An 18,132-nucleotide genomic window follows, 5' to 3' on the forward strand; every position below is an offset into this window, starting at 1 on the left:
ATGGTAGTGGCTATCGAAGCCTCCCAGGGAAGCACCCATCCAGAAATTTATCTTTTCAGAATTATAGTATCCAGTATAGCATATTGTTGCTTTAAAAACACAAAAGGGACTTTATATATTAAAGAAAAAAAATATATATAAGAAATTGAGTCAACATTACCCAAAACGTTGCAGACACTTGCTGAAGTTGCCAGATTTATTTCAACAAAATCAACTTAGAAATATCACTGAATTAAACAAAAACTTTTGAACATGTAAACTTACTTGCCATGTTCCTGAAACAGGCATTTCTTTAATACACCTGTGTTAAAAATTAGTAATTTTATTAGGAAGAGATTTAACAAAAAAAAACAAAAAAAAAAAACAGGACTCTTCTTCCACACTACGAAACCATTTCAATGCTTCTCTTCTTAAAGCCGTCCATGTCGGAACGAAGCTGCAGCCACATGGAGTCGGACAGAATATTGAACGGTTGATCAGTACCCATTGGTTACAGTGTGTTCTCTGGTGCCACATAAATAAAAGAGCAAGTCACATCAATGTGGCCATGGCTTTTTTTTCGTATACGCTGTTTTTCTAGAGTAATGTTTACTTGTGGTCCTTGTCAAAAGCACGTTTGGTAAGGCTGTTTACAATGTACGACTTACCATGCACTATTTATAGATACAAAGTTAGCTGCCGGTTTAATTAAATGGAATTACAGTGCCTGTATATGGTGTTAAGACCTTAAACACCATGTGATCTTTACAGTTTCAAGCTGGAAATATTTTATAACAGCTGCAGTATTTTTAGTTTATTTTTTTAATAAAAAGCCTAATCTTGTTCGTGAAATCTACATACTACAGGTTAAGGCAGTAAAAAAAAAAAACAAACAAAAAAAAACCACATTCCTGATTATTGGAGGTCTTGACGTGAATTAAAGCTGTCTGGAGCCACCACACCCCTCCAAATAGTTCAGTATAGTTCATATTAATGAATAAAAACAGTTGCTTCTTCAAATCGATGTGATAGTCAAGCTACAGAAAAAATTATGTACTTAGAAAGATAAATGTTGCCAGCCATCCAGCTCGCAAAACATCATTGTGATTGGCAAATCTAAAATCGGCAAAGAATATAGATTTACCAAAAAGTCAGCCAGCAGATAAGTAATACAGCGGGATGGGGAGAGGCCGATTATTATGCGTACAATGTCACCTTAAATGCTTCTCTAAAAAAAGATGTAAATTCATATTGATACACAATTCTAGAAGGGAAGCCAAAATAAATCAAAACAATGTAATTAACCATACATGTCAAAATTAGGTTTCCTGTTCAACGCTTGAAAGTTCAAAACATTGGTTCTATTTAATACTTGCACCGGCGATGTCACTATGTGGGGGTGGGGAGGGGGGAAGAGCAAGGTGCTACTGCAGACACAATAGCACTTAAGATATAAAAATTACAAAAATTGTAAAGGATTTTCCACATTGAGATGGCAGAACTGTTTTCACAGAATCACCCTTGTCTGTTCCACTACTTGACAGAGACGAGGTAGGGCACAATATGAATGTAAACAGGTCACGGTTTTGTAAAGTCAGGAAGTTTCTTTTCTATATCAAGGTTAGACGTCTTCAAAAAAGGTGTCTCCCAGTACGGTTGCATGTTCTTTTGACCTCATATTTCAAACCTATTTTCCTTTTTACCTCCCGTCTTAAGCAAGGTCATGTCCACAGCAGTTTTAAAAATTCAGACAATTTATATAAAATTCTGTACATGTTCACAAATTATTGCATAAACAGCATAATCTCCAAGACCGTGTCTGAACACGTGTTCAAATCATGAAAGGAAGGGGGAGGGGGGTGGGAGGAAAAAAAAAAAAAAATCACGTTTCCCTTCTAGCTTTTTTCTTCTTTTTCACTTGTTTTGGAGATTCCCAGCTCTCTTCGGATTTCGCTGAAACAGATAGTAAAAGTGCCGTTTTAGTTTCAAACACTGACCAGAGTGATTTGTAAGATGTACTCTAGTATGCCTTGTGCTGCAAACCTCCTGGTATGTAACCCCATGTTCAGAACGCAGTATCAACCTTTTCCAGCCAGAAGTTTTCCCTCCCTTTGCTTAAAAAACAAACAAATCCGCTAAATCTGGTGTAATCTTTTCTGGCTTCTAAACACAGCATCACGTTTTAACCCAACAGTAAAAGAATACAATGGTGCAACAATTCAATACACATCTTGATTCGCACACCCATTTGTGTTGCCCTTTACTACACGACAGCATATACTTTCAGAACAGATATATTAGACCAGGGGTGGCCAACTCCTGTTCAAGGGACAGCAACAGGTCAGGTTTTCATATCCCAGGTGGCTCAAAATGTACCTTTGCTGAAGCAGGGATTTCCTGAAAACTTGACCTGTTTGTGGCCATCCCTGCATTAGACACCAATGCAAAAAAAAGTTCAAAATTTCAAGGAATTTAATGTCATTTAAAAAAAAAAAAAAAAAAATAAATAAATAAAAACTGGTGCACTGACAGCAATCTAACAAAAAGACAAAAATAAAAATCAAGCTATCCATTACTTTTTCATATAGAATTAATGTTTGTGCAAAACAGCATTGAGTACTACCACAAATAATGTCAAGTCTGTAAAAGGTTTACCTTGTGAGGCTGGAGGCACACTGTTCTGTTTGGTAATAGAAGTGCTCGTCTCCTGTGTCTGCTGGACATGGGAAGGAGCCTTCTCAGAAAGGCTGGGTATCACAGATACAGGAGGCTCGGTAAACACAGCTTGTTGACGAATCTCCTCTTCAGTCTATTTATATTTATATATATAAAACAAAATTAAACAAAAACATGAAACAATCTCTTGAGCACATTAAGGAAGACTGCAGGAATGTAATGTATTATGCTGGTCCTCAACACTGAAATGTATGGGATACAAATGTATTATAACAACTAAAAAATCGTGGCAGTTTCTTCCATCCAATATGCATTATACATCTTTTGTTTTTCCAAAATGTTTTTATATACAGTAGCTGGATAGCTGGATTGCCGTTATGCGGCTTCTTTGACTTTCTAGCGTTGGTATGAGAGAATCAATATAGCCTAGCACACAATGTTGTACTATATATGCTATTGGTAACCGTGTGACAACCATTATGTACATTGCACCAATTTTCAAGATCACATACATTTGTTTCTGGTGTTTTAAGTGAAAGCTGAAGCACATGCATGATTCATTTAATGCAGCAATATACTATTTTCTTTCCTTCTTAAATTATTCAGTTCTGTAGTATTAGATAATACTTGCAACACTTTTTTTCTTAATTCAACTCTTAAAGCCCCTTTTAATATTTTAATATACTGAACATCCTTTGATTTCTACAGCAGGTTTTGGCACACTTCCCCAGCAGTGCAACAATTTTGCAACACTTTACCGTTTGTGAAAATCTGTTGCCAATGTTTCCAACAGTTTAAGCTCCAAACTGTAACAATAGATAACATTACCGTAACAATATGAGAATACATTGTAGGCTACTGAGTTAAACTGACTGAAGAATTGATTGAATGGAAAGGCAGCAATTTAGTGAACCCTGGGAAGCAGGATCTTTGCCGATTGATCGTGGGAGAAGGATTTTTTTTTTGTTGTTAAGTGCCGCTTGGATTGCATCTTTAAATGAAAACACAGGTCACCTCTGTTCTTGGCTAATACAAAAAGGTATGCAGTACTGCCCTCCTGTGGCAAAACCCAACCATTTTAAAACCATAAAACTGCATTATTTAAAAAAAGAAATTACAGTACTCAGAAAGTATGCATATTATTATTAACGTAAGATTCAAACTTATGTAATGGGAAAAGTATTCAACATTTTACAAAATTATGTATTATACAATAATAACCACCAATCTTATTGTAAGCAATAAGAAAAGTACTGTAGTCAACATTAGCTACAAAAGACAAAAACAATGTTTAATCTTTAGACAACTTAGGAACATTAATTCCCAATAATTTTGAAGGCTGCCCCTGAACGTAATTACAAATGAAGACAAAAAAAAAATATATATATTTATTTTAACAATATAAGTACTGGTCTAATCATTTCGTTAATAGCCTGCTGTACATACCACTCCATTATTCCAGAAATTGCTATACAATGGAGGAGAAAACTCTACGGCAGTAATTCTCAATCTGTGATCCCTAGACCATGTGGATAACCCAGAATGCTTATCTGCATTTTCAAGACTAGGCAACATGAATGTGGCGATTAAACATATTTTCGGCTCTGTGGAAGAGACACAGATGCACTAATTTGAATGGAAGTCAAGACGTGCCAAGGCCCACCTCCCTGTAGGAAATCTGGGCTATGATAAACCAATGTCTGCTGTACTTTGTAAGGTGGAGTTTGCACATTTCTATGTATTTTCGGTCCAAATAAATCCACAATTAAAACAGAAGACATTTAAAAAAAAAAAAAAAAAAAAAAAAATGGTGCAATTTCTTGCTTTTATGGTCACTTAACTTAAAATATGTAAGACATATTTTTACACCCACATTGAATACATACACAGATACCCAAAAAGCTCTGAGAAACCCCTACCATTACCACACATACATATATATCATATATATGATATATATGATATATATCTATATCTATATCTATATATATATATATATATATATGCAGAAGTGTCAAAAGGAGGGTAATTTAGTTTAACCCTTTTTTCAAGAGAATATGTAGGTATTGCACTATGTATTTTTGTCGCATTGGAAGTAGCTTTGGGCATCTTTATGTTTTGTTGTTGTATACATTTAGCCACGCCCACTAGCACTCCTTTTGACACATACATACACATACATAATGTGGTAATGGTAGGGGTTTCTCAGAGCTTGTTGGGTATCTGTATTCCTTAACTGTGTGCAGCTGGTCTTGGCTGCTTTTGGGAGGGTAGTGCCCCCCCCCCCCCCCCCCCCAAGGTTTAAGCTTGCCCCTCCCCACTTTCCAAGTTGGCAGGTCAGTTTCATTTTGCCAGGTTACGACAGATCCAATGTGATTATTCTTCCTGTAATTATACAGGTTAATAAGAATTTTAACCCAGTGAGCGTTAGGACCTGCTACGGTCATGCCTTGTAAGTGGCAGCAGGATTAAGACGCTTTGGCCAAAGGGTTAAACTAAATTACCCTTTTTTCAAGAGAATATGTAGGTATTGCACTGTGTATTTTTGTCACATTGGAAGTAGCTTTGGGCATCTGTCTGTTTTTTGTTGTATACATACATACATAGATACATAATTGTGTATGTGACAAATTGAGTGTCTAAGGCCAAGATAATAGCACGTGCGACAGACCGCATAGCCTCGCACATGCCTCTTCCCCAAGCGATAGGTGAACTGAGCTGGAGGCGATGGAGAGGTGTGGTGGACCCGTTATGAAGCTGGTTCGCCCTCATTGGCAGAGATGCTCACGTGACGCGGATGTCACTTGAAGACATTTGTCTTCCAAAACGTGGTCGTGCACGATATGGGTGGCCTCATAGGATTGAGGTCTGTTTCGCGACGCGCCCCGTCGTGGTTAGAATAATCGCAGCCTACTACGTTCACAAAGGAAACTCCTCCTTTTTAGGTCTCATCTTAGTGAGCCAGAAGACTAAAATAAAGCATCGTGAATATATTAAACTAAAAATACGAAACTAGTGTGGAATAGCATTACGCATTTAAAATAGACGTAACAGACTTGAGATAATTTTAGGTGGTTGCACAGATTTAACAGACTTCATTGGTCCCCTAGTGTAATTAATTGGGATATATATTACGAGCGTGTGCAAATTTTAAAGCACAACTCTTTGTACGACCATTTATTTTCACTACCCGATATTTGGCTGCCTACATACACCAACTATTTAGTCTTATAATTGTGCATCTCTGTTTGAGTTTCATTAATACAGACAAATTGCTTGTTGCATACCTCCTTCGGCTCAGTCTTTGCAACCACTATCGGAATAACCGTGTCTGGCGGAGGGGGAGCTTGTGTAGAACCATCTTGGAATTCATCCCCAGCATCCTTATCAATATTCTCAGTCTCCTGAAAACAAACCGGCACATTAAAGATACAGTCCCATGTAAAAAATATCAATGTTATGATGCCCTTTAAAATAATAAACAGACAAAAACAGCAGCCGGGGGAAGATTGTTAAACAGATAGAGCCTGCATTAGGCTGAGGACCCGCTGCGGCCGGCCGCGCGGGCCACCAGCCCCTTACCTCCTGCCTGTCTGTCCCCACGCCCTCCTTACATCAAGGCTCACTACGCGCTGTGACGAGCGGTGGTGCGGGGGTGAGCCTATCAGCGCGGGGGGCTGGAGTATCAGAGCTTCTCCCACCTCCAAAAAGGTTGGGGGGGAAGTGTGTGTGTATGTGTGTGTTGTGTGGTGTGTGTGTGTGTGGGGGGGGTGGACAGTACAGAGAGCCTTCCGCTCAAACCACCTTCTGCCCCCCCCCCCCCGTTCCCTACAGACCGCAGGTAGCGGTCAATTGCCTCTCAGCACCCCGCCTGCATGAGGTGCGGGCTCGCTGACTGAGGCAGCGGGGCCTCGGCCTATAGTGTTCACAGGGCAATCTCAGCTTATTCTCTTGGTTTATCTCACAAGGAAGCATAATTCATGCCAGTAGCAATCTATATGTATCTCTAATTCTGAGCTTTCCTGATAAGGTTGTTTGAAATTCAGAGTGGTTAGAAGCTGGAAGGTGCTTAGCAGCAATTTTATTTACTCCTTGGGTCCAATGATGTACTTTGAGGTTATTCATTCAGTAGCCAATGAGTATTACTTTGAACTATACACAGGACCCAGCACCATCATTGATTAATGAACGCCATGCTTTGGGCAAAGTATTTTTTTTATATCTTTAAATCTTACTTAAACTCCGGGATTCCGTGGGGGGTAATTCGTGGCTCCCACTGTCTAGGGACACCCAAGTCCCTGAGAGTTGTCGTGTGTGTGTGTGTGTGTGTGTCATCTTTGACAAAAAATAAATACAAACATGGCGGCTGAGTCCCCATTAGAAAAATGCAACGTTGTCTCCCTGAGGGAGGTAGGGGGGATGGAGGAGAGACCACCACTCCGTTACCGGGGAATTGATCCTTTAATATACTGCATGAGAGTCAACACCGGGGAAAGATTGCATATGGTCCTGTGTTTTCCCACCTGTGTAGGAGAGCCTGACTCTTCCCCCTGCTTCTTCTTCTTCCTCTTCTTCTTCTTTGTTTTGCTGCTAGCAGAACCTTGGGCGGCAGATTCTTCTTTTTCTTTGTCATCATCGGAAACCTAATTTGTTAATAAAAACAATTTAAATAATAAAAAAATAAATAAATAAAAAAACACACAAGTTGCAAGTGTAATAAATAGTTACCCACGTGCCAGTGTAATTTGATCAACACAGATACATTATTTTGTACCAAAGCACATTAAAAAAAAAAAAATAATAACCTGAGCTTCCTGTTCAGGCTCCTCGGGTTGTGGAACAGGCGCTGGTTCTTCCTCCCCCCAGTTTCCCCATTCTTCTGCTGGTGCATTCCAATCAGAACAGACTTCAGCAGAACTTGAGCCATCTGAAGAGACATTGACATGTAAATATTTTACGTCTGACCCCATTTTCAAATTTGCATGTATCCAAACACTATCCAGCAAAAGTAACAATACATGATTTTAGTTGAGATCTGGAATGGCTACAGCATTCATTCTTTAAATATGTATGTTGCCCAAGCAGTAGGTTCTATATTGTATAGCACTTTTGTAACTGATAAGATTGTACATTTGCACTGAGCAATGTTTTCAGCAGTGAGTTTAAAGAGGCATTCCAAACAGATGTAAAAAAAAAAATTACCTAAACTGGTGCTCGATTTGTTCTCACGTGATCGATCAGCAAAATCCTGTTTGTCAGGGTTCACTAAATGGCCGCCTTTCAGTTTCCAATCAATTTTCGGTCAGTGTCACTCACCAGCTTCAATGTATTCTTATATTACTAAGGTAACATCTAGTGTTCCAGTTTACAGCTCAAACTGATGGGAATATTGGAAACTCATCACAAACTGGAGAGCATTATAAAGATGTTGCACTGCTTGGGAGGTGTGCTAAAGCTTGTTATAGAAATCAAAGGATGCTCCGTTTATTAAAAACGGCATTAAGAGTTGAATTTTTAAATGTAAAACAAAAAAAAAAAGGTAGTAAGTATTATCCAATACTACAGAACTGATGTGTTATTTAAAAAAAAAGGGATATTGCTTGGTTTGCCTTTTTAAATTATTCAGCACTCACCCCACCACCAATTTTATTTTTCAAACAGTTTTTTTTAAACTTAAATTGAAGCTTGTAAAATAAAATATATTACATTGTGAATGTTCTCCTGTCTTATTTGATGTAAATGAATCTGTTCAAAACCTAATCAACTAAAGTGTGCAAATGGGGTGTAGCCAGTCTGATCTTAAAGTTCAAGAACACCAGCGTATAAATTAAAGTGTTCTCAAAAAAGTTTGCATGTGACATGACTAATGCACTGCGAGAATGTATTTAATTGCAACACTTTAGGAATTAACTTCCTGCTTACATGCAATAAGTGCAACACCGTTTTAAACAAAATAATCTTAAACAGTTTAAAAGTTCTCCTTTAAGAAAACACACTTGTGACTGACAACACTCGTTTTTGATTGGGGTACACTAAAGAATCATTAAATGTGGAAGTTGGTCCCCAAAAAAGTCACATGACACGTGCATGGTTAAGTACATTTGGATTTAGCATTATGTTGTACATGAACACCCATTGAGATTCCGTAGAGGGCAAACAAACCTAAAACTCACTGAAATTAATGGTTTCTAAATGGAGCAAAGCAGCTGCACATTTATCTCTAAGGCTTTATGATGACCATATAAAGGGGATAAATACATATTTGTTCAACAGTCATGGAATTTAGAGACTTTACTATACTGTATACACACGTCATTGTGGGAGATGGAACACATGAAACTAGGATATCATCATTCCATCCATGTACTGCCTGCTCTTTGGTTCAACAATTAAGACACTATGGAGGTTATTCAAAAGAGTGCAATAGTGCTGATAAAGCAATAGTGCCACTCGGAAACTCCCATTGACGAATTCCCAATCTGTCATGTGTTCTTGTTTCCGAGCCTTAGGAAATTAAAGAGAATCACTCAAGGACATAAAAGCTTAGTGAAAAAAAATATACCCGTAAAAAACAGCTACCAAGCCGTGAACATTTTCTTCCCCACTGCAAAACAATTTCACAGCCAGACAGATTCTGTTTGGTTTCTGCTAAAATGTAACCCTTGTTGCTGTTAGAATCCTATGTGTATTAGATTTATCTTGTGTTAATAGTCAAGTGTTATGTTTGCTTATTTAACATTTTATAGAAACTAAAATAAAAATAACGTGTAAAAAAACCATTGGCATCAATATTTTTAAAACTATATAAAAATTAGGTTAATTGGCTTCCCTTTGTAAGTGTGAGCTACACGTACTTAAACCGGACCATTCATCATCCATTTCAGGCTCATTAGGAGTTTCGTTCCATTGGTTGTCAGGTGCATTGGGCTGAGAGACCGGATCACTGACAGAAGCTATTAGCACACAAAAAAACAAAAACAAAAAAAATCCCGTTATTCAGCACTACATAGGATAAAATAATGCTCGGTTTTAAATAGTATGAAATAGTTTTAGACAGGTTTTGATCTCCGTACTATGGAGGTTAGGAAAGTGAATACAAACTTACTAGATATCTTCATAGTTTACAGACAGAATACAAATCAGATGGAACAAAATAGTTAGAAACAACTCATATTACCGAGATGAAACTAGGAACACGTACCAGATACTGCATTATTTAGTCCAATGGTGGAAAATGAAGGTCTCTGTTCAGCTGCATTCATTCTTCCATCCACAGCAGACCAGGCCGCTATAAAAAAAAAAAAAGTGTAAAAATATACTTACGGATAAATAAACGGTTATCGATGCTTAAAATTTGCAAGTCCTTGTTAAGTTCACCCAAGTACAAATGGTTCATTTTTTTATTTTTTTTAATAAATATTCTTAACCTGTTTATTTCTTAACAAAGACACAAGTACTGATAATCACAAGAGAGCCAATGCAATAAACAGTAATCGTAATGCTATACTAATATCTTTACTACCCCCCATGTATTTCAAACTCAGAACAGGTACATAACAAATGTTAGTCTTTAAAACTACAGTATATTACAACAAACCAACATATCATCTGGTGCAATTCATTCCCATCCCTTCTTAACAAACGTAGCTTGTAAAATGTAAATCCAGAAATAAGAGTGTTATGCAGAAAACAACTTGACCCATACAATTCTGAAATGACACAAAAGGATTGTGATGATCCAGAATGTAGTGCGCTGAGGTCTGGGAGGCAGGAAACTGTGTCTCCCACATCCCCTCATCCTGCAGTAAGGCGGCAGGAGATACTATGGCTCTGGTCTCACTACTGGTTTATTGACACTCCAATTAAAAAAAAAAAAAAAAAATAAGTGTGCCCCTTATTTAATATGCTGTGAAGCTGCTTCAATTTGCTGGAGATTCATTAACCGATCTGAACTCTTCTACTGGGAAGCAAATTAACACCATACTAAAGAAATTCCGATGAGAATAATGCACATGCAATATTTAAACCATAAATGGAGAATATAAAGCTGGAGCGTTGCAGTTACTTACAGATGCTGGGGAAGATGGGGCGCTCACTCCATGGTGCGCTCCATTCCTTCCCAGTGGCGTTTCCTGCGTCCGGATTCCAAGTACAGGACTCTGCTTTCTTCTTCCCTGCTGAAGCCGATGTAGTAGTCGCCCACTTTTCTTCTCCCAGCTGTGAGGACAGCAGCTTTGCCGGCTTCTCATTCCAACCGCTTCCATTAACCGCAGAAAACTCGCTTGAACCTGGTAGATGTTTTTAATTTTATATATATATTTTTTAATTAAACCAAATGTGGAAAAATTACAGAAATCAGAATAGGGGTTACACACAAAACATTATTAAACGCCAGAGGTGAATGCAATCAGATTTCTTGCATTTCTTGCATTACTTTTTAAAATGCATTTGGATTAACTGCTTAACCGACAGTTAGTACAGAAAGAGGAAGAATGTATCTAAAAACATACGTCTTACACCAGAAATAAAAAAGCTAAGACTTGTAATTAATATAGCCACGGTGGTGGGAAAAACAAATAAGATAACATCTACCAAGAAAACACGAAGACTTTGGCTCCTATAAATTTGAGAAGAGGGACAGCATAGCTAATGATGCATAAACTTCAATTCACTGATGGCGAGGAAAGTACTAGTGCACGACTAAAAGAAAACACCTTTGCTCTTTATTGTTAACCTATATAAATAGTTTTAGATGACTCAAATATAAGGTGCAAAGAATATATTCATATTTCAAGAGGCACTCCAGTTGACACCGATTCCGAGATACGTACTTCCGTAGGTGCTGCCGGTAGGAGTCCTGGCTGGGTTGCCAATATGGCGGTTTACAGGTCACACAGGCCAATAGTAAGCACCAACATCACCCCTTGTATTTTCCTATTGGCCCATGTGGCTTTAAACTGCAGAGGTACTTGCATTCCCTACAGAGGTAAGTATGTCAGGTAGCAGGGGTCCCTGGAGCTGAAATAAATGACATTCAGAGCCAGGACCGCCTGCTTAAAATACATAAATATATACACACTAGATAGTGTTGCCTCGAATGCTTCTTTAACACTAAAATGTTAGTTTTATTGCCCCGACTGTACTATCCTACTTTCCACACACTGACCAGGGGGGTGAGGGGCATTAATGTTGAGTCTCCAACGAATAAGCCCAACTAAAATTTTGATGTAAAAACACAAAATGTTGCCTTTCCAAGAACTTCCTCTGTGTTCATTTATTTACATACCTTTGGTTTTCCTAAAGCTCGTAGAGTAGGATGACACAGATGTGAACTGTTCACCAACGACTGGGGCTGTAGTTTCAACACCAGTGATGTTGTAGTCAGAATCAGTTCCTTTATCGCGTTTACGCTGTTGACGCTTCTCCCGGTTGCTAATTTTAGTTTCCCAGTTTCCTATCAGGGAACAAAGACAACGTATGTGGAAATGAGGGAATGATTGTGCATAGTCTTCTCTTACATATTAAAGCACTAATTTTGAAAGCTGAAATTATATGTTTCTTGTAGAACGTGCCTCTTCAAAAATGTAATTATTGAATCTTCCAAGTTCAGAGTAATAGATAAAAAAAATTCCCGCCGAACGCTGTAGGAAATGTCTCCACCAAAAGTTGCAACACTGGGAACCAAGGGGATAATACACTCTACGGCACGGTGTGCTAGATTTTCTGGGGGAGGCGCGGCAGTTAGAGGCCCCATGCTTTCCCGAACGCTTTTAAAATAAATGTTGTGGATCGCGCAAGGCCTCTGTAACTTTACTTACCTTCCAGAGACACATCTCCATGGCAACACGGCGTCAAACTACGGCACATTGCCATGGCAGCATGACGCCGGAGCTGAGCGGGAGGGCGCCAGCAGGGGAGGGCAGCAAGAAAACTTTGCACAACCCTGCTCTACGGGGCAGACACTTTTCCTAATGTCTCAAGCGCTTATTCCCATTGTGCCTCCTATTATTTTGTCATTTGTATTACTGCTGTAAAGTGCTATGCACATGGAGGGCAGTATACAAATAAAAGAAATACATACATATTTTGTTATATTGGTGTTCATATACATAATGTAAATAGCAGCAGCTGAGGTTTTTTTTTATTATAAATATATATATATATATATATAAAAATAATAAATGCAGCCAAGTTCAGTTGCCTTAATTTAAAAAAAATGTTTTACCGTCTTCTGCTTCTTTTTTATCTTGCTTTGACGAGAGTGAATGTTTTGCATCAGACTTAAGTTTCTTTTTATTCTTCTTTGTCTAAAATGGCAAAATAGGGACACTTAAATACAATGTTCTACCACGTCAAAAGAAGTTGTACACCCTTCATACGTCAACTATTTAATATTTAGTCATTGTGGCGTGGATATGAAGAAGCCGCAAATCACAACAGTGACTGAGCTAGCATCGGCTCTTCAATCATTTCCAGCAGTAATGCTTCACCATAGGGTTAGACTTGGAAAACTCAGTTACCAAAATTGCCTCTTAGCAGACTAAGAGGACAGAACAGTGCAATTTCCCCAGATTATGGAACCATTAGAGCATTATGGAAATAATTAAGCATGTAAACAGCATGGATCACACAAGCCAATCACACGAAGAAGCCAAACTTACACCTCTGGCGATCAAACGATGTAGGTCTCCTAGACCAGGGGTACTGAACTCCAGTCCTCAAGACTCTCCTCTCTCTCCCTCCCCCCCTCTTATTTTAAAGAGCAATAACTGTGGTATATACAACTGTGGCATCTCTGGGCAAGCATCAACGTTGGCCAAACATATGTATGCAGCATATAAATGCAAAATGTTAGATGTCTTGCAGCTAAATGTTCTCCAGAAAACGAAATTTATTTGCAAGGAATGGACTTGTGGTTTCTAAACGTTGGTAGTATTTGGTACATACAAAGCTAATATGAACAGGTAAAGTTAATTAAATCGAGGGTCAAAATAAAATTATTTTCCCAAGTATACCTTCTCATTCTTCTTTTCGACATCCAGTGGCTGCTTCAAGTTGTCCTTTAGAACTGTAGGTATTACATCCTCCTCTGACAGTTCCACAGGTCTGCCATTAGGCTGGGAAAGAACATTAAAACATGATCAGAACAAAGTAGATACAGTTAAACCAAACAATACCAACAATGCTCACTTTGAACGTAGGGGTTAGTTTGAAGAACTTGTATTGAATTCAACACTGCAAACTTTAAAGATTACTAAAAAGTATTTGCCTTGGTGTCAGTCTTATTGCAACCAATACAGTAAGCAATCTGACTGTAAAAGGCAAACCCTTTGTTATCAGGCAGCTAGAAAATGTTCATGCAGCTGAGGGTAATATAAATATATTCAAGATCTTTGCACTAAAACCTTTTTAGGAGTCACCTGAATATGAAGGGTTAAATAATACAAGATTAAATGCCAAAACAAACAGTCATGAGACTGATGCATGAGAGAAAGTACTTTAATCAAAGGGCAGCAAGAATAGCCTCCAAGGCATAGGGTAGCATGTGTCAAAGGATTGCATACGTGTTTGATTCAAGGAAACCGAAAGGGGGTTGGAAACAGGGAAGAAGAAGAATTAGATTAAGGGGCCGATTCAATATACTCCAAACTAGCAGATCGCACCAAGTTTGGTCCCAAACTGCCATTTAACCTTCAGCATGCCCTGTGCGTCATAGGACAAAATTACTCTTTGCTAAGAGATGACAAACCAAAAAAAAATATTAAACTACAAGTTGAGCAACAGACCTGTTAAAGATGATGTCACATAGGATAGGCTAAAGATCTAATACAGAAACATTTAACTTAAAAAAAAAAAAAGTCGACTAACAAATTAACGACTGTGAGCTAGAACTGGTCATGCTCGATTCATATAAAAAGGTTAATCTTTAGTAGGGTGGCTTTAAAACTACAGAGAAAAAGATCTCTTCTGCTTAGAGTTATATTAACTGATTTATGGTCAAAACTCGAACACCTATAAGTAGCTTACTCCGCTTATTGGAATTCTTGACATTTCAAAAATAGTTTTTGTCCGGCATGATAACTATTTCACATAACTGGCAAAAACAGGCCAATGTTGCACATATCACAAGACAAGCACATACCTCAATTCAGTAGGACACTGGCTTCCCCTGTGCACGTTCAGTGTGCTGATTCAGCATATTTATCTAAGCCAGGCAAACCCAGGGTGAAGGAGCAGAGGGCAAACATCTGCTCTTTGCTGCTACATCTTTGATAAAGCATTTAAACTGAGAATCTTTAAACTTTCTCGGCATGGCACCAGTGAGCTATTTTTAAAATATATACAAACATCTTTAGTTACACCATTTTTTTTATATGTCAGTAATTAACATTTTACAATATACAGTACTATAAAGCTCATTTTGTATAATTTCTTAAAGCTGTCCTGTTCTTGAAAAGATCTAGGTTTTTATACATCAGAAATCTTACAAGAGGGCTCCAAGTTAATGTACACAAGAAGTTACTAATACTTACCCAATAAGCATGAATATCTATTAAGAAAATATTTGACGTTAAGCAAATTCATGTGGCGCCCAAATAAAATTACAGTACGAAAGAGTTCAATTTGGTTTTTGTAAAACATGTAATATGTAGAGAACATTGAAATTTACTTATGCTGACTCCTATATAAAAACAAAAATACTTGAATACAACATAAATTGAACACTTTATGGCAATTAGGGGATACTACACTTTAAAGATGTGTACTTTTTGTTTTAGAGTTCTCAAATCTGGAGAAAAATATTTTGATGGGAAAATATTGTGGTTTAAGTGGAGCATCATAACCACAAAGCACGAATATATTTTATATCCTAAATTAGACACATACACTGCAACAAAGAAGGAAAGCCAACCCTTTAAATGCCTGTTCTCGCTACAGAGTATACACCCCAGGAAGCAGGGCCTGAATTTTGCTAACCTAGATTCAGATTATCTAGACTCACAGCCATTCAGGTATTAAAATCAATATTTATATGGTGCCACCGTATTCCCAAACACACCACAATGGGTGTAAAAGGCAATAATATAACAACATCAAATTGTTGGGGTTTACAATGTATCCCGTCATTGTTTAATTATATTGACAGAAGTTAAGGCAGGCCTCAATGATATTACTTGAAAATACTTTATATTTAAAAGCCGGACACAATTCTTCCGCCGCTGTGACAAAATATAATTTACCAAAAGCTAAAATATTTCTTTTGTGACCTCGCCCCTTTGAATAACTCCTACTTGACATATAGGAGAAAACTTTAGTTTTAAAACTGTCTGTACGCTACAATGTCCTCATGCTGATTGTAAGCCCATCGGGGCAGTGACTCCTTTTCTAAATGAAGCGCTTATTCCTAGTATGTCACGTGTTACTGCAGTAAAGTGCCACGTACATGGACAGTGCTATACAAATAAAGATATTCATACATCCATGAAGAACCCCAATGCCCATCACCTAAAGGATATTCACCTGCATCTACACCTACATGTATAGAGGTGCATAGGCTCTGCACTTAGGGTGTCAATGAGAATACATAAAGAAGGAGATGTGGCAGTATTAATATGCTCTGGTACAGTTAGTAGATGTGGCAGTTTTAATATGCACTGGTACAGTTAGTAGATGTGGCAGTTTTAATATGCACTGGTACAGTTAGATGTGGCAGTATTAATATGCACTGGTACAGTTAGATGTGGCAGTATTAATATGCACTGGTACAGTTAGTAGATGTGGCAGTATTAATATGCACTGGTACAGTTAGTAGATGTGGCAGTATTAATATGCTCTGGTACAGTTAGTAGAGAGACTGCTGCTTGGCGAGGGTCCCAGGCTGCCTCCCATCACAGAGAGCTCGGCTCACCCACCTTGCCTTTCTCCACCGGCTTCTTCTTGCTCTTCTTTTTCGGCTCCTCGGTTTTAACGCTCTTGGCGGGGGCTGGAGCCGCCTCGGGCTCCCTCTCCTCCTTCGCTCGCTTCTTCCCGGAACCGCGGCCCGCCACACAGAGCAGCAGGAGGAGCAGCAACAGCCCCAGCGAGGCCGGCACCGCTAGGAACACCCAGGGCGGGTAGCGCTGGGGCTGCAGGCCCAGATCCACGCCTAGCTCGGTGCGCAGGAGGCCGAGCCCGGTGGTCAGCAGCTGCTGCAGCCGCACAGACATCACCTCGGCCTGCTGGGCCGCCGCGTCCTGCCAGGTGGAGGCCATGACAAACAGGGGGGGGGGGTCTGGTACGATAAAGCTGGGGACTCTGCGCGGCTCAGCACCACGGCGGTGGTGGGTCTGGAGAGCTGGGACGGGTGAAGCCGCTCCTGTTCCTTCTTTGCTTCCCGGGCCCCCCGCGGGAGCGACTGTCCACGTCAGGACCCGAGTGGAGCAGTGACTGATGGACGGGTGGAGACCGCTAAGCGGCGTCCCAGCTCCGCCCCAGACGTCATGACTCTCTGACTGCACGCGCAGGCGCGCGCTGGAGTCGCGTCTCGCGAGAGAAATAATGTGTCACGCGGAAGAAATTCTTTTTACTAGTCGCGAGCAAGTAGTGCGCGCTTCGTTCACATTGTTGTGTATGTATTTTATCATGCAGTTAGCATGAGTACGAGCGTTTCCCTGCTTCGATTGCTGGTGTTTTTACGACCTTCATATTTGTGGCCCGAATGATTTTTTTCCCCCTTTCCACAGGACGCAACTTTTAGCCAGCATCTAAGATGGCCGTCCGAGTACTTCCTGACCAGTGACGTGGCTGACTTTTTGAAGCGCGTGTACAGCGCGCTGAAGATCAGGAAACTGACGTGGCTGCACAGGCTCTGGAGGAGGGGGCGTGTGCGCATGCTTGGCAAGCTCACCTTTTTTTTTTTTTTTTTTTTAAATAACAAAAAGCTTTATAAACAAAACTGTGACATAGCTGACTTTACAGATGCACACGCTGCAACTTTAGCACGTGGAAATAGTTTCACTTTAAAGGGAGAGAAATAGGAGCTTCCAAGCAATTGGGCAACCACTTATGAAAGGCATCTATCGCCACGTCTATAATTGGTTATATACAAAGTTCACTGATGTAGTATTTTTGTCATAGTGATACGTTTGTTGTTTTAAATGTGATACATATTTTCTTTAAGAAAGGAGCAAAACAAGTAATATCTTACATGTTTTATTTTAATAAATCAGTCCTGTAGTATGAGATAATAGTTACTAACTTTTTTATTTTAAAATTCAACTCTGCCATTTTAATAGAGTTTTAATATACTGAGCATCTTGATCTCTCGAGCAGGGGCGCGTGCAAACTTTTTTTGCTGCCCCCCCCCCTTTTCTCCTTGGTGCGCCCCCCTCCTTACCTCGAGCGGGGTTGTGTGACATGACCCGTGGCGTTATTTGACGTCACATGACCCGCCGCCTTGCCATGGTAAGGCGCCCTGGAGCCGGCTGAATCTCGATA

The 18,132-nt window shown here is 39.3% G+C and overlaps 1 protein-coding gene across 1 annotated transcript; it reads right to left on the reverse strand.

Moving 5' to 3' along the window:
* Positions 1 to 182: 182 nt before the first annotated feature.
* On the reverse strand, positions 183 to 17,146 carry MTDH (metadherin). Its single transcript, XM_075582670.1, has 12 exons — positions 16,569 to 17,146; positions 13,671 to 13,772; positions 12,881 to 12,962; positions 11,942 to 12,109; positions 10,725 to 10,943; positions 9,857 to 9,943; positions 9,510 to 9,608; positions 7,461 to 7,582; positions 7,179 to 7,298; positions 5,943 to 6,059; positions 2,635 to 2,788; positions 183 to 1,932 (listed from the first exon to the last, which is right to left on the reverse strand). The coding sequence occupies exons 1-12, from the start codon at positions 16,905 to 16,907 to the stop codon at positions 1,862 to 1,864; spliced, it is 1,680 nt and encodes a 559-aa protein (XP_075438785.1). The 5' UTR covers positions 16,908 to 17,146; the 3' UTR covers positions 183 to 1,861.
* Between the last annotated feature and the right edge of the window lie 986 nt (positions 17,147 to 18,132).

The sequence above is a fragment of the Ascaphus truei genome, chromosome 2 (genome assembly GCF_040206685.1).
Source record: "Ascaphus truei isolate aAscTru1 chromosome 2, aAscTru1.hap1, whole genome shotgun sequence".
In the NCBI taxonomy this organism is placed as follows: Eukaryota; Metazoa; Chordata; class Amphibia; order Anura; family Ascaphidae; genus Ascaphus; species Ascaphus truei.